Source organism: Leptonychotes weddellii, chromosome 5 (assembly GCF_054177405.1).
Source record: "Leptonychotes weddellii isolate Sample4059 chromosome 5, ASM5417740v2, whole genome shotgun sequence".
Taxonomy (NCBI): domain Eukaryota; kingdom Metazoa; phylum Chordata; class Mammalia; order Carnivora; family Phocidae; genus Leptonychotes; species Leptonychotes weddellii.
Window position 1 is genome coordinate 69327735 of NC_138373.1, and position 24114 is coordinate 69351848.

The 24114-nt window shown below is 42.0% G+C and overlaps 1 protein-coding gene across 3 annotated transcripts in view; it reads left to right on the forward strand.

The window, feature by feature from the left end:
- The window catches only part of TULP3 (TUB like protein 3), a 50948-nt gene that overhangs the window by 22015 nt on the left and 4819 nt on the right, over window positions 1–24114 (forward strand). For all 3 annotated transcript variants that reach the window (XR_014145555.1, XR_014145556.1, XM_081821046.1), the window contains exons 2-8: window positions 4320–4371; window positions 12137–12296; window positions 12961–13137; window positions 18819–18946; window positions 19307–19504; window positions 22268–22380; window positions 22690–22804. Coding sequence is in view for 1 of the 3 variants with exons in the window: in XM_081821046.1 (XP_081677172.1) it covers window positions 4320–4371; window positions 12137–12296; window positions 12961–13137; window positions 18819–18946; window positions 19307–19504; window positions 22268–22380; window positions 22690–22804 (943 nt within the window). In the remaining 2 variants the exon portion in view is untranslated. The remainder of the gene's footprint in view (window positions 1–4319; window positions 4372–12136; window positions 12297–12960; window positions 13138–18818; window positions 18947–19306; window positions 19505–22267; window positions 22381–22689; window positions 22805–24114) is intronic.

Here is a 24114-nt window from a genome sequence, read left to right on the forward strand (position 1 = left end):
GGGCGCCTGGGTGGCTCAGTTGGTTAAGCGACTGCCTTCGGCTCAGGTCATGATCCTGGAGTCCCTGGATCGAGTCCCGCATCGGGCTCCCTGCTCGGCAGGGAGCCTGCTTCTGCCTCTGACCCTCCCCCCTCTCATGTGCTCTCTCTCTCTCATTCTCTCTGTCTCAAATAAATAAATAAAATCTTTATAAAAAAAATGTAATAATGTTCTATGGTGAGAGATATGGTGACTATACTTATCGTGATGAGCATTGCATTATATATGGTAAATATATATTATGCTATATGATACATATATATGATGCACATCTATATAATGGAGAGTACTTCAAGAGAATCGTGTTCTATGGGCATAAATATATGCCACCCTCGAATGTTGGATTGGTTTTTCTAAGATGTATGTTTAGGATTTTCCCTGTTTGTATCAAGTAAATAGGAAATTTTCCATGAGAAAAATGGGAGGAAATACAGTAATTCCATTTCTTTTACTCTGTAGGAATTCTTTCTGTTTTGTGTTGCTTTACTAACCGGCCTTGGTCAGGCTTGCTATTAAACAACTTCATTTGAAAGGAAGTAGAGAATATTAAAGGAAAAAAATGCAAATTTTATAAGATCATATTCCAGGTTAGACTAGAAATTCTAGTTCAGATTAATATAAGTATATAAAATATCTGTTATTCCTGCTAAATTATAATTTAAAACTAGAGCTCAAAGAAAGTATAGCTTTAATGTATAGGAAGTATCTAAATGTTACAATTATATAGCATCTTCTTAGTGCCTCTTTGGTTCAGGTCAAAACAAAACCTGTTTATTTAAATTGTTCAGCTTGCCCAGGCTTGATGAAAGGAATTAAGTGGTGTCAAGATAGGAATTGAAGATACAGCTGGTTTCCTCACTATTCGAGGCCTTAAGAGAAATGTTTGAGGACTTTAGTTGTGTCAGAATTTACCATGATTGAGGAGGTTTTAGCATTGTGTGTGTGTGTGTGTGTGTATGTGTGTGTGGAGGGATGGGGTGAGGGGGTGGGATAAGATGATTTCTTTTACATGCCAGGGGATTTTGCAGTTCTGGTTTAGTGTTGAGAGCAGAGTGAGGTAGAGGAAAAACAAGATTCATAGTAGCTGTTGAAAATACTAGTACATAACAGTGCATTTTATACCATGTTACCCTATATATATTTATATTCATAATTTTTTGTCTTAATCATTTTCTTTAAAAAGAAAAAGATTTATTTATTTTAGAGAGAGACTATGGGGGGAGGGGCAAAGGGAGAGAGAGAGAGAATCTTCAAGCAGATTCCCTGCTGAGTGCAGAGCCCCACACAGGCTCACGGGCTCTCACGACCCATGAGATCTTGACCTGAGCCGAAACCAAGAGTCCAACGTTTAACCAACTGAGTCACCCAGGTGCCGCATCTTAGCTGTTTTATGTAGAATTTTTTTAAATTTATACTAATATCCACTGAATACTAATAACATTCTAGCACTATATTCATAAAGCTAAGATTTTAAAATATGTGAATTAGGGTTAAAAACACTAAGGAAAACAGGAACATATCTAGGAGAAATGTTAGGGGCCCACGAAATCAAGGCCTGTATATATCATATATGACATTTTTATTTGTTTATTTGTCCCTCTTTTTTTTTTATAAAGTAGGTTCCACACCCAGAGCGAACCCAATACAGGACTGAAACTCACGACCCTGAGATCAACACCTGAGCTGAGGGGCGCCTGGGTGCCTCAACTGGTTAAGCGTCTGCCTTTGGCTCAGGTCATGATCTCCAGGTCCTGGGATTGAGCCCCACATTGGGCTCCCGGCTCAGTGGGGAATCTGCCTCTCCCCCCACCAACTCGTGCTCTCTCTCTCTCTCTCAAATGAATAAATAAAATCTTTTTAAAAAAATATTTTATTTATTTATTTGACAGAGAGAGACACAGCAAGAGAGGGAACACAAGCAGGGGGAGTGGGAGAGGGAGAAGCAGGCTTCCCGCAGAGCAGGGAGCCCGATGCGGGGCTCGATCCCAGGATCCTGGGATCATGACCTGAGCCCAAGGCAGACGCTTAACGACTGAGCCACCTAGGCGCCCCCATTTGTCCCTCTTTTGAACTGGGAAAAGGAGATGACTTATTTTGAATACCCAGCTTTTTTTTTTTTTAAGCATATGTTTTATAAGGAAATTAATAAAGGGGAACTGTCAGAGAACCAGAATGTCATCTGTATATCTAAGGGATTATTAAATGTGCTTACAGGTTAGTAGGCAGGAGGAGCCTTGGAGATAGTATGTAAATTCCAAGTTGCTATGCATTGTTAAAATGCATAACACCTTCTAAAATACGTGAAGGTAGTGGTAAACCATTAAGCCGTGGATAGATGCTTTGGTATTTTTACCTCAAATGCAAGAAAAGCCATGCTTCCTTTTGTAGCCATGGAATTTGTCTTCTTAAATAGGACCTTGTATTTATAGTTTTTCTGACAGAAGGTTCCCAGTAAAAATTTATAATACAATAATAATAATAATTGAGAACCATTTCTGCCTTGTTTCATACTCTACTCTTTCCAAGAACGCTGAGTCACAAAATAAAATCTTAAATTAGAAAATTTTCAAAAATAGAAACAGCTTCTGAGAGAGTTTTTGAAAAGTTCAAAAGGATTTGGAGACAGTAATTTGATTCCATTTTTGTCGTTGTTTTCTTCCACCAAACAAATCTGTCTCCTAGTGGTGTTAAGTCTTGTCTGTTCATCCATACTTAGAGTGTCCTTGCATGACTGGCACCATGTGTTATTAATGGCAAACTTGGAAAATAAGTTAAATGACTTGCCTAGATCTTAAGGAAATCAGTGGGCTGTAGTAAGATACCATACACAGGGGCGCCTGGGTGGCTCAGTCGCTAGGCATCTGCCTTCGGCTCGGGTCATGATCCCAGGGTCCTGGGATCGAGCCCCGCATCGGGCTCCCTCCTCCGTGGGAAGCCTTCTTCTCCCTCTCCCACTCCCTCTGCTTGTGTTCCCTCTCTCACTGTGTCTCTCTCTGTCAAATAAATAAATAAAATCTTAAAAAAAAAAAAAAGACACCATACACAGCTGTGGGGGTGGGGGAGATTTTTACCCTGCCCATCTTGGTTCTTTTGACTGGTCTAATAATTAAATTGACACAAGACATTAACAGGAGAAAAAGAATTTTAATTTTGCATGTATGGAGGTCTTGTAGATATGGGCCTAAGAAATAACCAAAGCAGGTGGTTTATATACCTTTTAGAAAAAGAAACAATAAATTTGTGAAGAACTGACAAGACAAAGAAACTTAGTCCTGGGTACTAATTAGTGAAGAAATTAAACAGAGTTTGTGTACACTGACTTCTAGGCTTTGAATTCTGTCTCTGGTGATAAGGATGTTTCTTTACCTCCTGGTACAGGGAGGGCACCTTTCACATGGGAAATTTATTTCCTGCTTTCAGGGGGACAAAGAGGAGTGTCAGAATGTGCCTGCATTGGCTGTTTCTCGAGTAAACTTTACTTGAGAATTATCAGTGTGCCACTTTGACATATCTGGGAGCAGCCTGCCCTGAGCCCCTTTATAGTCTCATTCTCTCTTTCCTAGAACTATCTCCAAAAAAGAAGACAAATGTATTTGAATTTTAGGTGGAATTTAGACTCTGGAAAAAGACCTGGATTACGGTCTGTTTCTGCTGTTTAACCTTATGCGTGGACCTCCAAGTCTGTTTGTCCAGCTTCAAAGTGTGAAAAATAATAGTACCTAATTCAGAGTGTTGTTTTGAGGAATTAATAAAATAGTGCATGTAAGGTACTTCACTGTGCCTGGCCTATAGTAAGTACTCAACATACGGTTTAAAAAAAAAAAATCCCTGCATGCGTGAGGGTCTGTGTTCTACATCTTTTTTTTTTTTTTTAAGATTTATTTATTTATTTGAGGGGGGTAGGGCAGGGGGATAGGGAGAGAGAGAATCTTGAGCAGGCTCTATGCCCATGTGGGGCTTGATCTCACAAACCTGAGATCATGACCTGAGCCAAAATCAGGAGTCAGACTCTTAACTGACTGAGCCACTCTCGTGCCATACTACATCATTTTCTACTCTTTGGATATTTCAGTCTTCTGAGGTCCTCTGTGGAATAAGTGTGGCATTAAGGATGGCAAGTCCTCCTGCAGATGTGGGTAACATCTAGACACAGATGCTTTCCCTTGGTTCCAAACAGCCCAAAGGAGTAGATACATGGAAAAGATGAAATTGATATAGTTGTAACAGAATTTTCTCTTTACATGCTTTTTTCTTTTTCGTTTTTTTTTTTTTTTAAACAGTGCCTTTGAAGATGAGACCATGAAGCTTCGACAGCTGAAGCTTGATAATCAGGTAAGTAAATCAGGAGTCTCCCTCCTGTTTTGAAGTAAGTGGACAGCTATACTGACCATGATGCTGATAGTCTTGACTGTGACGTCTCGGCAGGGTCCTGGAAAAAAGGCAGAAAAGCAAAAGACTTTGATGTTACTAAGCAGTGTCTGGAGGTAGTATTTGCTGAACCAAGGCCCTGGGCTCTGCAAGACCAAAGGGAGCACAGCCATAAACCTGGCCTTGGATTTCTAATCACTGAAAATTCCTTGGCACCTTTCCTAAGAATTAGAAGAATGTTAACATTGTATTTCTATGTAGTAATTTGGTCCTGCTGCCTTACATCCCTCCCTGCACTGTAATTTCATTTAAGTACAAGATTTTTTTCTTATTCTAAAATGCAGATCTGAACATGCTGCTGGGCTGCTTAAAGCCTCAACTGCTTATAGCACAATTTTCTTCACAACACTGGGTCCTAATTTTCAGCTACATATTAATTCTGTTTTTCAGTGATTTGTTTTGTGTTTGTTTCCTCCACTAGGCTAAGCACCATGAGCACAGGAGCCAAGTCTACTTGTGATGACCATTATATCAGAAGTTCCTAGCAAGGGCTGGGCACATACTAATCCTTCCCTAAATATTTGAATGAAGGAAGAAATAAATGAACAGTTGTACATCGTTATTTGCTATAATCATCATTGTTAGTCAGTTTAGAACCTATACCCAACATCTATTGCTTTCTTTTCTGCAGTTTCATATGCATGTTTTTTAATTCAGGACGTCCTATAGCTTGAGTCTACCTATGTAGGATCATTAACAAAGTGTCTAGACTCTGTAGGTGCCTAGACATACCTCTAAAGTTTTGTCTAATGTTGGAATGAATAATGGGACTTCTAGTGTAATAATTTGCTTGAAAGGTGGAATCCTTAAAAACTGGGAAAGAGGTCGCTGTGTGGCATGCAGGGATGTGCAGGGCCACCCTCTGTAGGGCGAGGCCCTGGCGGGTTGGAATGCCATGCCCGCCCCAGGAAGGCTCTGGTGCTCGCGCTCATGTATGGCCACCCCCGCATGGCACCTTCGAGGTCTTTCATGGCGATGTTGCTAATGGGCTGTCATTGCGTTCCACTGCCCCTCAAGTCACCAGCTGGTGGGCTCCCGCCTCCTCAACTGCGCCTGAAAGGGGAGCGTTGCCCAGTGGTCTTCGGGGATCCCTGTATGCAAGTCTTTGCCACCATAGGAGACCTCTGGCTTCTAGGTGGCTGTGATAGCCTCCATTGTCCTCCTCAGGCCCCTGGCCCGCCTCATGTGTGTGCAGAGAGGAGCAGCCGCCTAGGTGTGGCTCCAGACACCTAGCTCCAGACGCCTAGGTGTGGCTTAAGGGTCTAAATAACAGTATCAGTGGCCACAGCCAGTCCAGAGCCGTCTGGAGCCACCTGGCTGGGCACATGACCATCACAGCTTCTCGCCATCCCCCCCCCCTGCCCCGTGAGGGCCCCAGAGGGCTGGCCACTGTGGACAGGGACCCGTGGGCCCAGCCCTCTGGGCCCCAGCCGCCCCGGGCTCTCCCTGCATCCAGGTGACACACACAGGACAGAGCTTGCCTGTCCGTGGGCCCCCGCGGGAATGCCCGCATAGCCGGTGTACAGAGCCCACCCTCCACGCATCTTGGCGAGTGTCGGTGAAATCTACTTACGGGCTTAGGGTTCCCCAGGGTGCTTGGGCTCCAAAGGCTGGAGACCCTGGCGTGGGTGACCTGTCTTGGGGGAGCCTGGCAGTAGGGCTTTTTTTTTTTTTTTTTAATATTTATGTATTTGACACAGAGAGAGCACAAGCAGGGGGAGCGGCAGGCAGAGGGAGAAGCAGACTCCCCGCTGAGCAGGGAGCCCGATGCGGGACTCGATTCCAGGACCCTGGGATCATGACCTGAGCTGAAGGCAGACGCTTAACCGACTGAGCCACCCAGGCGCCCATTAGGGCTTTTTATAGATAGACTTCCTTGAAACCACTGGGGAGGTTAATATAGCAGCTGTAGGCTCCCTTCACCTGGCTTCCTTTAAAGAGACTGAGGGAGGGGCACCTGGGTGGCTCAGTCGCTTGAGCATCCAACTCTTGATTTCAGTTCAGATCATGATCTCAAGGTTGTGTGATTGAGCTCTGCTTGGAGCCAGTGCTCAGCAGACTGCTTGAGATTCTCTCTCTCCTTCTCCCTCTGCCCCTCCCCCACTGCACTCTCTCTCTCTAAAAATAAATAAATAAAATCTTTATAAAGAGACTGAGGGACATTTTAAGCAAATCTAGTTTTTCACAACCTCGCAGGAAAATGGCAACAAACTTCTAAGCAGTTATAGGTGGCTGTCTCAGCATTCTTCTCCGTCAGATGGGCTGCCTCTAAGCAGGGAACCACCTAGCATTCTGCTCACATTATCTGTAAAGTTGTCAGGTGAAGGGTGTGAAATAAGCAATTCTTTCTAACACTGGAAAAAAATAAAGGTGGCTCAGATATTTGGTAATGTTTATTCTTTTCAGTGAGAATGCTGTGTGTGATAGGTATATGGTATACATGTTGGGATTTTGTAGGCCTTTTCATGGCATGGCTTTTTTAAAAATTATGTTTTTATATGGGCAATAAAAGAATATGGTAAGGATTCCAATAATACTGAAAAGGTATTTCATGGAAAGTCTCTCTTCCTCTAGTTGGCTTTTAGTTCTTTACCGGCGACTGTCACAGACTTTTTTTTTTTTTTTAAGATTTTATTTATTTATTTGTCAGAGAGAGAGCAAGAGAGAGAGCACAAGTGGGGGGGAGCGCCAGGCAGAGGGAGAAGCAGACTTCTGGCTGATCAGGAAGCCCCACACGGGACTGGATCCCATGACCCTGAGATCATGACCTGAGCTGAAATCAAGAGTCAGACACTTAACTGACTGAGCCACCCAGGCGCCCCTGGATTCTGTCACTGACTTCTAATGTATTCTTGCAGAGATAGTCAATGAATATAAAGATGTAAAATTTTATAGGATTTTTTTAAAATTCAAAAAAATCTTGGGACCTGACTTATAAATGAGGGTGTTAAATAGCCTGTGAGAATACCGTAAGGGCCTGAAGCACTGCCTCCGGCATAAGAAGGAGGTTGCTCAGCAGGGGGTAAGGGAATTTCCACAAATGCAAGCTGAGCATTCAAATGGCCTGAAACAAAGGCAGCGCTACAGAATGAATAAAGCATTGGGCTGGGAATCTGAAGACTTTGGTTTGGATTCTTACTCTGCCATTAATTAGCTGGGTGATTTTAGGTAAGATTCTTAAACTCTGTGGGTCCCACTATTTCATCTGTAAAGTGAGGTCAGATTGGATAACATAATAGAATGTGGGGATCTGGGGGCACCTGGGTGGCTCAGTCGTTAAATGTCTGCCTTTGGCTCAGGTCATGATCCCAGGGTCCTGGGATTGAGCTCCGCATCAGGCTCCCTGCTCAGAGGGAAGTCTGTTTTCCCTCTCCCACTCCCTTTACTTGTGTTCCCTCTCTCTCTGTGTCTCTTTCTGTCAAATAAATAAAATCTTTAAAAAGAAAAAAGAAAAGAAATATTATTTGTAAATATTTTCTTCAATTCTATGGGTTGTCTTTTTACTTTCTTGATGGTATCATTTTCAGCATAGAGTTTTGATTTATTTTTTCTTTTGTCTCTTGCACTTTTGGTGTCATATCTAAGAAACCATGCCTGCCTAAAGTTATAAAGACTTGCTCCTGTGTTTTCTTCTAAGAGTCTTACACTTCCTATGATTTGTTCTGAGTTAATTTTTATATATGGTGTGAGATGAGGTTCCAACTTCATTCTTTTGCATGTGGATATCCAGTTGTCCCAGCACCATTTATTGAAAAGATACTCTTTCTCACTGGGTATATTTTGCTTTTATTTTTACTAGTTTCATTAGGGTACTCTTTTTTCAGGGTATGTGAACAGCTTAGCTGGCTACAGGTCGTAAAGATTTTTAGACTCCCAACAGTGATGTGGACGCAGATGCACATTAGGTGGAGAACATTTATGCCATCTGGTGGACAATGGATTAAAATACAAGATAGTCCTTTTGGGTCAGGTTGCCCATCTATTTGTACCTATCATTCTAAGAGAGGTGGTCATTGGTGTACTAAATTGATATTTTAAGAAGTGTGATTTTAAAATTTTAGCCTTATCTTCTTATGATCTCACTTTGTATGCCAGGAAGATTATTTTTAGCCAAACTATTAGATCTCAGGCAGCCATTCTGATCTTGCTGGTTGTACCTTATGGTCAGCCAGTCTATCCCAGGAACGTCAAACTGTAACCAGCCCACCAGCTCTAGGGAGTCTTTGTGGAAAACTGAGAATCAGTGATGTCAGGCTCTCATTAATTTGAGGCTTGCCTGAGCTTTATTATTTTATAAAATGAAGCCCTTTGTCAGAATCCCTGCCCCCCCCCCCTCACCTAATCTCCTTTATTTCCTCACTTATTTTGGAATTACCATTCATTTTGCTCCCAGGGAATGATAATAGGATGTCCATCACATTCTGGAGAAGATGGGATTCTTTGAGTTATTGTTCAGTTTCCGAGGGTATTGTGAAACTTAAAGACTTATGTGACACTTAAAAACAGTCCTGAAAGCAACATATTTTGATTGCATTTAGGGCATCAAACCGTCACCTGCGGCTCTCTTCCTGACTTGCCCATCCTTTAACGTTGTTTATGCAGCCTCCTTGACAGCTTTTTAGGGACGGTAAACCATAAATGAAATATGAATTGACATTGTTTTATTGAAGCTCAATTAACACCTACCTTCTCCCTCCTCCAAACTATGTGAGGATGATTAGAATGCTAAATCAGGTGACACTTTTCACCAAGATGGCAATTTGGTAGATATTTTATGACTGTGTTCTTGTTTACAAACTTGGACAATTGTGGGATATATTTAGTGCTGTAATATAGTAGCTGTAGCCCTGGAGTTCACAGCTCAAATCTACAGTTGTTTGTTTGTTGTTTTCCCTCAAGTTGTTGATCTAAATGAGTTTGACTGGTGTTGAAATTGATAGAGAAAGGCTTCATCAGGTACATTCACAGGATCACTGTGGCTGAGAGTCTAGTCTGCCCTTTACAGGTCTAAAAACTTGGTTTTGTCAGTGAACCTAAATGTAACCAGGTCCTTTGGCACAAACTCACAACAGTCAGTCATGAAACTGGACACTAATTTATTAATTTACAATGAGAACTCCAGCTTTTCCAGTATACATTCGTCTCTGCTGGTCATGATTCCCTGTTCCCGGAAATATGATACCTAAGAAGTTAATTGACAATTAGAAGGCTGATTGGTAAGCAGGGAATCAGGAAATGAAATTAGTAGTCCCGAGGGACATTTCATCAAGGCCAAAACTATATGTCTTACATAGTTTCCTGTCCACAAAGAGAATAAGCTCTCCCAGTAAATAGAATACTCTGGTCTACTAGATTCAGCATTTCTCTGTTTTTGGACAGGTTGGATAAACTCTGCCAAATTCTTGTTCTTTGGCTCCCCTTTTCTGGACCAATACCCCTTTTCTTTTCTTTTCTTTTTTCTTATATGTCTTTCTCTCTTTCTTTCTTTCTCTCTTCCTTTCTTCTTTCTTTCTTTCCTTTTTTCTTTCTTTCTGAGAGGGAGGGAGGGAGAAAGTATGAGTAGGGGGAGGGGCAGAGGGAGAGAGAGAATTTTTTTTTTTTAAAGATTTTATTTATTTATTTGAGACAGAGAGAATGAGAGAGAGAGAGCACAGGAGAGGGGGAGGGTCAGAGGGAGAAGCAGGCTCCCCGCCGAGCAGGGAGCCCGATGCGGGACTCGATCCCGGCACTCCAGGATCATGACCTGAGCCGAAGGCAGTCGCTTAACCAACTGAGCCACCCAGGCGCCCGCGAGAGAGAGAATCTTAAGCAGACCCCACCCCCCCACCCGCAACCTGAGGGTGAAGCCTGATGTGCAGCTCCATCTCATGAGCCTGACATCATGACCCGAACCAAAATCAAGAGTCGGGCACTTAACTGCGCCACCCAGGTACCCCATATGTCCCCTTTTCCATAGGACATTGTTCTTTACATATGTTAACAAAAGGATTAGCTGTGGCTTGTGTTTTTGCTTCCTTGGTTGTTGCCAGTTATGACACTATATGAGGCTAGGTAACTGGCCACATAGAGCAGATGTGGCAGTTTCTCATGTCTTTATGTTTCATATTTCCCATCTCTTCAGCATATCCCCTATGTGAGACTTCACAGTTGCTAGAAGAACCATATCAGCAAGTTCTGTGGGGAAAAGCTCATCATAGCCAATTATATATTTTGTGTTCCTTTTACATTAAGGTCCACCTATTCATATTAATTCATTAGTTTCAAAATAATCTCAGAAACTTCAATTATTCCTTCCTAGCTTGCTCTAACCTTTATTCTTTCTTGACAGGATAGTCCATTTGGGCACATTATCTTAGCTCCCTAGTCTTTTTTCTTATTCACAAGGTTGGGCAAAGATTAGTTCTGTTTCTTCTGTGTTCTCTGAATTTATCCACAAGCTTTCATCAGCCTCATGGTGGAAAAACATATTTCCTTTCCTACTGATAGTCTCACCCCTTGGAGTTACTCTTCTTTCTAGTAGCACTTTTTAAAAGCAGTATCAATGAAAAAAAAATAGCTTTTTGCCTAAGAAACACTAAAGTAGGTTATAATATCTTTGCTTTAGAATCATGGCTTAATTTTTTAGCTTGGGGCTTGGCACTTTCCTATTCTGAAATATATCAGATCCATAATTAATTTCCAGGTATTATGAACTCTTATTTGCCAAAGCTTAAAAATAATATATGTTCTAGTACCTTCCTTTTCATCTTGTTGGATTTTTTGCTCATAGTCTCTCATGCTTTTTTTCCTGATTTTCCTTGCTACCATATTCTCTATGTCACTTTTAGCCACAGCTTTGATTGCTTACTATTTGGAATGTTCCAACTGTAATTTTTTCCCTTGGCCCAGATTTGTTTGATTTCTAACTATGTAAAAATGAGCAAGAAAGCAAAACTTACTGCTCTATAGCTGATTGAAATAGGAAAATAATTTGAGGTTTAGAGGATAATAAGTTTTATTTTTTCTTTCAATTATAAAATTAAGAAAGTTTAGAAAAAATATAGAAAACTAGAAAAAGGGAGAAAAATCCATATTCTGCCACCCAAAGTAATCACCATTACTGTGTTTCTTCATCTTTTCCCCTATGCATAACTGTTCATATATTTTAAACTTGTGACCATGCTTGGTTAATAATATAATTACTATAAATACTTTGTTTTATTTTTAAGATTTTATTTATTTATTTGAGAGAAAGAATGAGAAAAAAAGAACATGAGTGGGGGGAGGGTCAGAGGGAGAAGCAGGCTCCTCGCTGAGCAGGGAGCCTGATGCGGGACTCGATCCCGGGACTCCAGGATCATGACCCAAGCTGAAGGCAGTTGCTCAACCAACTGAGCCACCCAGGTGCCCTACTATAAATATTTTAGATAAACTGGGTCATGGCCTCAGCTTGGCTAGAAATGCATTTGTATCATTTTAAATAGATCTTTAAAGGTGTTTGGTAAATATTTATTAAATGAAATGAGTGAATCCTTGTCCCTCTCTGTGCCTCAATTTTCCCATGTCTCAAGCAGGATAAACTAGTTTACAAGAGGTTTGTGAGGATTAGTGAAAAACTAAATGTTCAAAGCAGCTAGGTCTTGTCATAACTCTCCTGGCTATACTATCACATTTTTTTTTTTTTCCCTAGAGAGCACTGCTGGAGAAGAAGCAGAGAAAAAAACGCCTTGAGCCACTCATGGTACAGCCAAATCCAGAAGCAAGGGTACGTCGATCAAAGCCAAGAGGTAGCGAGGAGCAAACTCCTTTGGTGGAAGCTCATACCCCGCAGAACGATGTCATCCTACAAGGTGTGTGTTTAGGTGGCATGTCTTCCCACTAGGGTACAGTTTTCATAAACCTAGGAGAAGGCAGGAAGATTCTCAGATGGACCAGAGGGACAATGTTAGCATCGTTACTAGGTACCTTCATAAATTTTCATAATCACGTTCTGGGTCTTTGAATTAAAATAAAAGCAGTGGTTTAATTAGTGGAAGATACCTTGAAGTTTGTGTCCATCCTAGAGCTATTGTTTTCATTGCCAAATGAATTAGTCCAGAATGGCCTATTTGAGGAACTTACAGTCTTGATTGTCACATCATGGTGAAGTTAACTGTGACGCCGGGAGTGGTAGAGAGCACCCATTCTTCCAAAAGATAGGACTCAATGGACCACGTGAGGTGGTACGCTGTTGACTTGGACAGGATCTGAACTTTGGCGGACCTACTTTGTTTTCACAGTCTCATTCTTTAGTTTCTGAAGCATGACATCAAGTACATTTTATTTAGTAACAGTCAGAACATGTTAATAAAATGAACACCAGTCTGAGTTACTCTACTAACAAACATCCGCGTGGATGTTAAGGAATGAGAAGTGAAATGCTTTGGTGGTTCTTAATTCTGATCACATACACCAAAACCACCCTGCCAAATAACAGATAATACTTTCCTCTTTTTCCTCTCTTTTGGACCGTAGGCATTGATGGTCCAGCGGCCTTCTTGAAGCCAGATGCTCAAGATTTGGAAACCAAACTTCATGTTCTCTCAGTAGGCGCTTCTGCTACAGAAGAGGATACAGAAGGAAGTGTTGATGGGGAAAGCACTTTGGAGACTGTGTCCAAGCCAGATCTCCAGGAGATTCTCCAAAAACATGGTGAGGATTGGTAATGATTGTAAGGCAGTTAATCATCTTAGCCACATATAATAATCTTTTCCTTTCCTTTCTTTCATTGTCGGTTAACTATCTAGATGATTCAAAACTGCTTGGAATATGGCTTATGGCTTTACAGAGGTGACAGTATTAGGTATCTTTGACATCTGAGAATTGACTATTATCAGCCATGGTAGTATTTACCCTATTACCTGAGAAAAATAAGATAATTACATATAAATTATCAGCAGCAGCAGCTACTATATGTGGCTATTTCTTTTTGACATTTTATTTTTAGTTCCCACTCCTTTCTTTTGACAAAGTTGCCACTCAACACCCCTACTCAGCCTCCATTTCACAGTTTTTATTGATCTAGTGATAAGGGGAAAGATAAGTAGTGGCTGAAGAGAAACACAAATTGGATCAAAATATTCTTAAGCTAATACTTTTCTCACTAGAGCCTACTTTCTGCCAGTTGGAGTTATCACTTCCACAGTTATTCCTGTACATTTCAGAGATCTCTTGTAGTTATCTTTCCTTCTTAGAAAAATGATTTTCTAGATCTAGGAAGAAATTAAGCGTCCCCTTTTCAGATGAGAAGACTGAAACCCGGTCATGAATAAATATTTATTGGGTGCCTACTTAATAATAGGTAGGCATTGTAGGGCCTGGGATGTGTGAATCAGGAGAGTCTACCACAGAATGGTAGAACAGAGGTACATTCAAACAAATTCACATATTCATTCATTTACAAAATATGTATTGAGTATCTACTAATATACTAGGCATTGTTACAGGCATGTAGGCTACAGCAGTAAACAAGGGTCCTGCCCTCCTGAAGTGTTTATTCTAATTGAGGCATCATGTACTTAAATAGCCAGGAGAGCATCGAGAGGGGTACCTAACCCAGAGCTGAAGGTTTGGAAAGCTTTCCAGAGAAAGTGATGTCTAAGCTACAGCCTGATACAGGAGGAGGGGCTGGCCAGTTCAGAATGGCTGGAGCACACAGTATGAGCGGCTAAGGTGGGAAGAGGGTACTAGAGGAGTGAGCCTGGATGGGTAAGTGGGCTCTGATTATGTAGGCCAGTACAGGCCATGTTAGGAATTTGGACTTTATTTGAAGAGTAACTGGAACCTATGAGGGAATTTAATCTGAGGAATATTATCATCCGATTTGGGCTTAATGGGAAAACTAAGAAAAATTACCCTGCACCATAAAGAATTAATTGGAGGTTGGCGGGAGCAAGTATGGAAGCAGGAAAACTTAGGGAGGAGATGGTTCGCCTGGTGGCTGACCTAGAGTTATAAGGTGGTATATGCAAGAGTAAAAACCAGGGAGAAATAGAATTACATTGCTGAGGCAATGAGAAGGGACAAGAAAGGCATCAAAAGAGAGTGATTAAGCTGAGCCAGGAAGGATGCACGACCTCCTGTGTATTGGTGCATCTGTCAAAGCAGCTGTAGACTGATATTTTGAATGTCTCTTATATGTCAGGCACTTGATATACATTATCTCAATTAATTTAAAATGTATAGGGGTGCCTGGCTGGCTCAGTTGGAAGACCGTTTGACTCTTGATCTAGGGGTCATGAGTTCAAGCCCCACATTGGGTGTAGAGATTACTAAAAAAAATAAATAAACTTTAATATTTATAACAGTACTTTGAGGAGTTCATACATATTAGTCTCTCCATTTTATATATAAGAAAATTATATGTATTACATATGTAATTATATGTAGCCTCTCAGGCTAAGTAATTCGTCCTTGGTCACACTGCAGGTAAGGTGACAAACTTGGGTGGAAGAAAGAACACGTGCAAAGGCACTGGGTAAAAAGTCGTGCTATGTTGTGAGAACCAGGACAGATGGCGGGAGCGCAGGGTGTGGGAGCGGCCATGGTGAGCGGACTCAGAGCACAGCTCTGAAACGCGGTGTCCTGTTGGTTTCTGAATCTCAACTCTGCCACATCTGGCTGGGAAAGGGGGAGCACAGCTTCACTCTCCTCTGCCTTTGTTTCCCTGTCTGTAATAGGAATGTGATTGTGGCACTTCCCTATTATTTTACTACCACTGTTGTTATGACAAAAGAAAGTGAGTGATGTGGAGGAGTCAGAGCAAATACAACCTTCCTTTAACCAGAAGCTAAGTTACCCCAAGTCATCTAGCTGAATAGTGGCAGACCTAGTTTTTCTGATTCTTAGTCTAGTTCTATATCCCTTACTGTAAATACCGAGTTGTCCCCTTTTGCCTATGAAGTGACTGCTATGTTTTTTTCCTAAGAACTGGCCTTTCAGTACCGGATGGATTAAGGCCTTTTTACAACTCAACAAGTTGCATCTTTTTTTGTTTTTTAAGATTTTATTTATTTATTTGAGAGAGAGAGAGAGAAAGCATGAGAAGGGAGAGTGTCAGAGGGAGAAGCAGACTCCCCGCTGAGCCGGGAGCCTGATGCGGGACTCGATCCTGGGACTCCAGGATCATGACCTGAGCTGAAGGCAGTTGCTTAACCAGCTGAGCCACCCAGGCACCCAACAAGTTGCATCTTGACCATAAGACCCATTAAGCACTTTCGTAAGATCTACGATGTGTCAGTTGGCAGATTATGTCCCTTAAATGGGTCCGGTTTGTTTTTTCTATAAGTTTGGGAGAAATCTTTGATCTCCATCTTAAGACATATATTCACATAAGCTGAGTTCTTGGTATAAAAATGGCACTTGTAAGCATAGTACTAAGTGAAAATATCCATGATTGTGAGGTTTTATGCCTTTTTGCTACAAAAGAAGAAAAGGTTAACATTTTAGAAAACATGTCCTTCACAAACCAAAGAATTTTTTTATAATAGCTTTATTGAGATGTAATTAACATACCATACTCTTCACCCATTTAAAGTGAACAGTGGGTGTGGGAGGGGAAGATGGCAGCAGAGTAGGAGGTCTCTGGGTTCACCTCGCCCCACGAATACAACTAGATGACTATTAAATCATCCTGAATACCCCAGAAATTGATCTGAAGACTGGCAGAACATACTCCACAACTAAAGGTAGAGAAGAGGCCACAGCTGAAGAAGGCAGGAAGTGTGGAAACATGGTTTGGGAGAGAAATGGATCATGGCTGCTGTGGTGGGGAGGGAGCTGTAGTCATGGAGAAGGGCAAGAGACAGACTAACGCACAGGGAAGCTCAGGGGGAAAACAAATCCCCATAGCAGTTGGCTTGGAAAGCAAGAGAGGCTGAATTTCCTGAGTTCTTGCAACCAGCAAGGCTTAAAGCCTAGAGTCCTAAAGGTCAGTGGGCTTGGTTCAGGGAGAGCCTGGAGGGCACTGTGCTGCTCTTGGAGGAAAGGCAGCAAACAACCTGTGGACGTACAGAATGGAAACAGCGATCTGAAGAGTGCCCAGGGCACACAGCAGGGAAGTTATTTGTTCATCTTGGAGCATTTCCCAGAGAGATAGTGATTAAGAAAAAATATTAAAAGCAGCAAGGCAGGGGCACCTGGGTGGTGTAGTCAGTTGAGTGGCTGACTCTTGGTTTTGGCTGAGGTCATGATCTCGGGGTCGTGAGGTTGATCCCTGCATCAGGCTCTGTACTCAGTGTGGAATCAGCTTGAGTCACTCCCTCTCCCTCTGCCCCTCCTCCCTGTATGCTCACTCTCTCACTTGCTCTCTCTCTCTCAAATAAGTAAAAGGAGCAGCAAGGTAAAAAGAAAACAATTACGTACAAAGGAAACCCCATAAGGATATTCAGCGGATTTTTCAGCAAAAACTTTCCAAGCCAGAAAAGAATGGCATGATACATTCCAAGTGCTGAGTGGGAAAAACCTGCAGCCAAGAATACTCTATCTAGCAAGGCTATCTTTCAGAATAGAAGGAGAGATAGTTTCCCAGATAAACAAAAACTAAAGGAGTTTGTAACCACTAAATCAGCCCTGCAAGAAATATTAAAGGGGACTCTTTTTTTTTTTTTTTAAGATTTTATTTATTTATTTAACAGAGAGAGAGAAAGGAGAGCACAAGCAGGGGGAGCAGCAGAGGAAGAGGGAGAAGCAGGCTCTCCACTGAGCAGGGAGCCCGATGCGGGGCTCGATCCCAGGACCCTGGGATCATGACCTGAGCCGAAGGCAGACGCTTAACAGACTGAGCCACCCAGGCACCCCTAAAGGGGACTCTTGAGTGGAAAGGAAAGACCAAAAATGACAGTATGAGGGTAGGAAACATAAAAGCAGTAAAAAACATTTCTGTAAAAAATCAGAACTTACAAAATTAAAGGATTTAAAATATGATACCATATACCTAAAATTTGGGGAGGCGAGGAGTAAAGAATGGGTTCAAACTTAAACGACCACCAACTTAATATAGATTGCTATATGCTATATACAAACTTAATGGCAACCACAAATCAAAAACCACTAATAAACACACAAAGAATAGAGAAAGAAATCCAAATATATCACTAAAGAAAACCAGCAAACCATGAAAGGGAGAAGGACAAGAAAGGATTAGAGAAAAATCTTCAGAAACAACCACAAAACAAGTAATAAAATGGCAATTACATAAAATTTACCATTTTAGCCGTTTTTTTTAAGTGTACAGTTCAGTGACACTAAGTACATTCACGTTGTTAGGCAACTATCACCACAATCCATCTCCAGAACTTTTTCATGTTCCCATAATAAAACTCTGTATCACTAAGTAATAACTCCCCATTCTTCTGTCCCCTGTTTCCCTGGTAACCACTATTCTATGAAATTTCTGTCTCTGTGCATTTGACTACTCTAGATTTCTCACATAAGTGGAATCATACATTTGCACTTTTTAAAATACTTGTTCTTTTGTGACTAGATTATTTTACTTAGCATAAGGTCCTTCAAGGTTCACCCATGTTGTAGCCTGTGTCAGAATTCCATTCCTTTTTAAAGCTGAGTAATATTCCATTGTATGTATATACCATAATTTGTTTATCTGTTCATCAGTTGATGGATATTTGGGTTGTTTTCACCTTTTGGATATTGTGAATACTGCTGCTGTGAACATTGGTGTACAAGTTTGTTTGAGTCTATGCTTTCTATCCTCTTGGTATATACCCAGAAGTGGAATTGCTGGATCCTGTGGTAATTCTATATTTGAATATATGGGGAACCACCATACTGTTTTCCACAGTGACTGAACCATTTTACGCTGCCACCAGCAATGCACAAGGGTTCCAATTTCTCCCATCCTCGGCAATACTTATTTTCTGGGGCTTTTTTTGATAATAAACATCCCAGAGCTTTTTAGTGTATCTCATTGTGATTTTGATTGGCATTTCCCTAATGATGAGTGCTGTTGAGCATCTTTTCATGTGCTTATTGGCCATTTATATATCTTCTTTGAAGAAATGTCTATTCGTGTGCTTTACCCATTTCTGGGTAAAGGGCTATTTGTTTTGTTGTTTGTTTTGTTGTTGTTGCTGAGTCTGTGTTGTAGGAGTGCTTTATCTATTCTGGATATTAATCCTTTATGGAAAGGGAAAAGAAGGGATAGGTCTGAGTGAGAATACGAAGAAAGAATTGTGAAAATTTGGATGAAGTAGCTATGTTTTAATCAGAAGAGCTGGAATGTTTTAAGCAAGAAAATTAAAATTATATTTGGTTCGACGATTTATTTTTTAAACCAGTGTTGGCAGTTTTTGACAGTTCTTCCTTTCTGCCAGGTATCTCAGGTAGTTTGAACTTCGATGAAGAGGAGACCGATGGAGAGGAAGAAGGGAAAAAATTATGTCATTCACCATATTCAGAGGCAGAGAGACCCAGTTCTGCATCCAGCCAGAAATCAACCACAGTATGTAGTTCTGAAACTTCTTCCTGGGGAACTATTTCCCAAATGTATCTCTAGTATTTAAACACGATTACTGAATGAGGGTTCCTTCGAAAGATTGAAGCTCAAATTTAGACTTGAAGTTCATGACCTCCCTAATTTCTTGTGTCTCAAGCCAGCTCTTGTGAAGTTATATCCCACTTTTGTACTTTGCTCCTTCATTACTCCCAATATTCACATACTTATTTAACTTCGCAGAGTTTCCCCTTATTTTGTCAGAAGACTAGAGACATTGGGGTAAATCACGAATTTATTTCGCCCGTTGTTTCTGGAAGAGAATAAGTTTTCTATTCCACCTCCTATTGCTCATGGCTGTTCTTTCAGGATGCGGGAGCTTCTGGTACTGCAGTCCAACAAACGGATAACCAGCTGGGAGAAGTGGAGAACTTAGAGGACTTTGCATATAGTCCTGCCCCTCGGGGGATTATAGTCAAGTGTCGGATAACCAGGGATAAAAAAGGAATGGATCGGGGTCTCTTCCCCACTTACTATATGCACTTGGAAAAGGATGAAAATCGGAAGGTATGAGAATTGATTCTTAAGATAGATCTTGAGCTAGAGGGGGAGAATGTTGTGGGACTAGATTGTTGAAGGATCTTGGGATAGGAAAATAGCACTGGTTTCAGACCAAGTCAGCAACTCCCAGTTACTGTGTTCTGTCTTCAAGGAGCTCAGAGTCTCAGAGGTAAAATCTACCCCACCCCAAAGAAAAAGAGTTTTATCCAGAATATAAGAAAATGGAAGAGAATATTTGAATGTAATTATTTGCACCTCTATCCTATTTTTCTGTGGAAGGGAGGGTGTTACTGTGTGTTCTTTGGTTTTTATTTTAATTATGGTGGAACATGACACTGTGCAAGTTTTAGGGAATAAGGGAACTGGAAATAGAGAAAGACATGCAAGTGAAATGTCTTATTTCTCACTCTAGAAATTCTAATTTACTTTAAACACAACTTTGAGGCAATTTAATACTTGCTAATGAACACTGTATTTTGTTTTGCTACCGGGTCTAAGTGGATGATATTAAGAGCATAGAAAGGAGATGATGATTGATACCATTCTTATTATAACTGCTAATTTATTGTTTATGATGTACCAGGCATATGTTAAGTGCTTCGTGTATATATTATCTCTTATAATCCTTATCACAACCTTGTAAGAGAGGCTTTCTTATCCCTGCTTTATAGATGAGTAACTGGGGCTTAAGGAGTGACATACCTGCCCCAAATCATACTGATAAGTGCCAGCGCCAGAGTCAGACCCCTATCTGTTTGAGCCCACAGTCCCTTCCTTAGCTGCTGCCATTCTCCTGCTTCCCTGTTGTTGTCCAAATCCAGTAGGGTTTGGGAAGGATGCACAAGTATGACAGTATTCATGCCACTGAAGTCACAGGGGTTTAAAACAACAACATACGGGGCGCCTGGGTGGCTCAGTCGTTAAGCGTCTACCTTCGGCTCCGGTCATGACCCCAGGGTCCTGGGATCGAGCCCCACATCGGGCTCCCTGCTCCGCGGGAAGCCTGCTTCTCCCTCTCCCTCTCTGCTACACCCCAGGGAGCCTGCTTCTCCCTCTCCCTCTGCTGCTCTCTCTCTTTCTCTCTCTGTGTGTCAAATAAATAAATAAAATATTAAAAAAAATACAAAAGGAATATGAGGAAAGCAGCCGCGGTAAAGAATGGGAAGGGTGGGTGTTCAGCGTCCTGTCTCTCCTGAAGTTGGAAGGACCCTTCCTCGCCAAATCGGATGAAGCTTTTTTGAAAAAACCACTGGAGGTTTTAGGGATAAAGTTGCACCTAGTTGTAGTAGCCACACACCCCCCCACCCCCTGCCAAGTTTTGCTTTCTGTGGTTTCAGTCACCTGCAGTCACTGCCATCTGGAAGCAGATGGGCCCTTCTTCTGACATAGGTTCGGCAGGTCAATAGTAGCCTAACGCCCCCTCTCTTCATCTCATTACATAGGCATTTTAAAATCTCACATCAGCACGAGAAGAAGGGGAGTACAGTACAGTGAGATATTTTGAGAGAGAAAGACCACATTCATATAACTTTTATTATAGTATATTGTCAGAATTATCATGTTATTGTTGCTAGTCTCTTGCTATGCCTTATGTATAAATTAAACTTTGTCATATGTATGTACAGTAAAAAACATAGTTTGTAGAGCATCCACCGGGGGTATAGGCATCCACCAGGGGTCTTAGTGGATAAGGGGGGTCTGTTGTATTTGGAGAATCCAGCTAAGTGAATTTTGAAAAGTTGTACAGTAGGGAATCCCTGAAAGTGAATTCTGAGAAGCATTATAAGGGTTAGAAAAAGAGATAAGGCCCCAAGATTGGTCTTCTCCAAGAAAACACCAAACGGCAGGTGAGACTGGTGCCTCCGGAGGCCCTGGGATGGGAGGCCACACGGCTGCACGGCCTCCACAGCCGTCAAGGCCAAGGAGCTCATGGCAGCAAGAGCAAGGATGAGGAGTGGATGCCTCTCACCAGCCTGAGTTGTCTGCGCAAGGACATGAAGTTCAGGTCCCTGGTCCGCCTGTCCATCAGGGACTCTGAGGTCATTGAGGTTTCCCTGGGATCGTCCTTCAAGGATGAGGTTTTTGAAGACCATGCCATTGCAAAAGCAGACCCATGCTGGTGGGCAGACGAGGTTCGAGGCATGTGTTACCATCAGGGATCCCAGCAGACACCTGGGTCGGTGTTAAATGCTCCAGTGAGGTAGACGCTGACATCCGTGGGACCATCATTCTGGCCACGTTTTCTAGTCCCAGTGCAGCAAGGCCTCTGGGAGAACGAGATCAGCAAGCTCCACACCATCCCTTGTAAGGTGACCGGACGCTGCAGCTCTGTGCTGGTGGTATGTCACATCCCCGGCCCCAGGGGCCCTGGCTCCGTGTGGGCTGCTGTACCTCCACGGGGGGCTGCATAGCCACCCGGGCAACGTCGCCAAGGCCACTTGGGATGCCATCTCCAAGACCTACAGCTGTCTCATCCCGACCTCTGGAAAGAGACCGTGTTCACCAAGGCCCCGTCTCGGGAGTTCACTGATCGTCTTGTAAAGACCCATACCAGAGGTTCTGTGCAGAAGACCCAAGCTCCTGCCGTGGTCACCACGTAGTTTGTATACAAGAAAAATGAAGGTGAATTAAGCCTGTTAAAAGCAAAAAAGACCAAAAGAGTGACTGCTTGGCACATGATAGGCACTTGCTAAACATTTGTTAAGTGAATAGTTAGACCGTGGTGGTTGTCTTGATATTCTTGACGGACATTTTTTTTTCTTTTTCCAGATATTTCTTCTCGCAGGTAGGAAGCGGAAAAAGAGCAAAACATCCAACTACCTTATCTCCACTGATCCAACAGATTTATCTCGTGAAGGGGCAAGTTATATTGGCAAACTCAGGTGAGAGCAACCTTGTATCACTGACCTATTCTTGCTGATATTTTTATTCCTGTAGTTTCAGAGCAATCTGTATCTTTTTTTACAGTGAGTATGTATTGATATTGTAATCTTAAAAAAAAAAAAAGAAGTTAACAGAAAATCTAAGTCCCTTCCTTTAATTTTAATGAGAGATCTTTGAAACAGTGGCGATGAACATTTGGAGAACAGGCAGATGGGCTTCCATTCTATTCCATACCTGTCCTAGATTTGTATTTGTGCAGGAGAAAAAAATATGGATAATCAATGGTGACTTTTTCCTCTTGATTCTAGATCCAACCTCATGGGGACCAAGTTCACAGTTTATGACCATGGTGTCAGCCCAACCAAGGCCCAAGGTCTGGTAGAGAAGGCCCATATCCGGCAGGAGCTGGTAGCCATCTGTTACGTATGTGCCATTCTCGTAATGCACTCTTTTCCCGAATCTTTTCCCTGATTTCCTGGGTGTCCTGCTGGCACTTTAAACATAACCAACATTGAACTCACGGTCTTCCCTCCCAAACTTGTTGCTATTTCTGTGACCCTCCTTTTCTGTTGCTGGTTGCTTTTTTCTCTATATATTCAAGTTTTAATCATTTACAAATTGCCAAGTTTGGTTCTTTTTAAGTTGTTTTTTTTTTTAACGTTTCTTGTCTCACCTGCTCTTTCATTTTCCTAATGCCATTTTATTAACTTGGCCCTTCATCACCTTTTACCCACTGGCCAGGTTACAACAAAGTAGACTGATCTCTCTCTCTTTTTCTTTTTTTAAGATTTTTAAGATTTATTTATTTGAGAGAGTGAAAGAGAGAGAGCACAAGCAGGGGGAGGGGTAGAGGGAGAGAGAGGGGGAGAAGTGGGCTCCCTGCTGAACGCGGGGCTCGATCCCAGGACTCTGGGATCATGATCTGAGTTGAAGGCAGACACTTAACTGTCTGAGCCACCCAGGCGCCCCTCTTTTTGTTTTTTAATTGAGGTGTAATTGACATTTTAGTTTCAGATGTGCACAGATTTTATTTTTTTATTTATAAAAAATATTATTTGTTTTTATTTTAAAAATTTTAAAAGGATTTTATTTATTTATTTGACACAGAAAGAGAGAGAACAAGCAGGGGGAGTGGCAGGCAGAGGGAGAGGGAGAAGCGGAGCCTAATCCCAGCACCCCAGGATCATGACCTGAGCCGAAGGCAGACGCTTAACCGACTGAGCCACCCAGGCGCCCTTATTTATTTATTTTTAAAGATTTTACTGATTTACTTGAGAGAAAGAAGAGCATGAGGGGGGAGGAGGATCAGAGGGAGAGGAGAAGCGGAGTGCCCCCCCCCCAATGCAGGGCTCGATCCCAGGATCCCGAGACCATGACCTGAGCCGAAGGCAGATGCTTAACGACTGAGCTACCCAGACACCCCAAGATTTACTTATTTATTTGAGAGAGAGAGAGAGCACATGTGTGCACGTGCACATGTGAGTGGGGCAGGGTCAGAGGGAGAGAATACCCAAGTAGACTGCGCTTAGTGCGGAGCCCGATGCTAGGCTCCATCTCAGGACCCATAACATCATGACCTGAGCCAAAACCAAGAGTCGGATGCTTAACTGAATGAGCCACCTCAGTGCCCTAATGTAATGAATTTATATATGTATATATTGCAAAATGATCATCACAGTAAGTCTAGTTAACATCCATTACCACCCATGGTTACAATTTTTTTTCTTGTGATG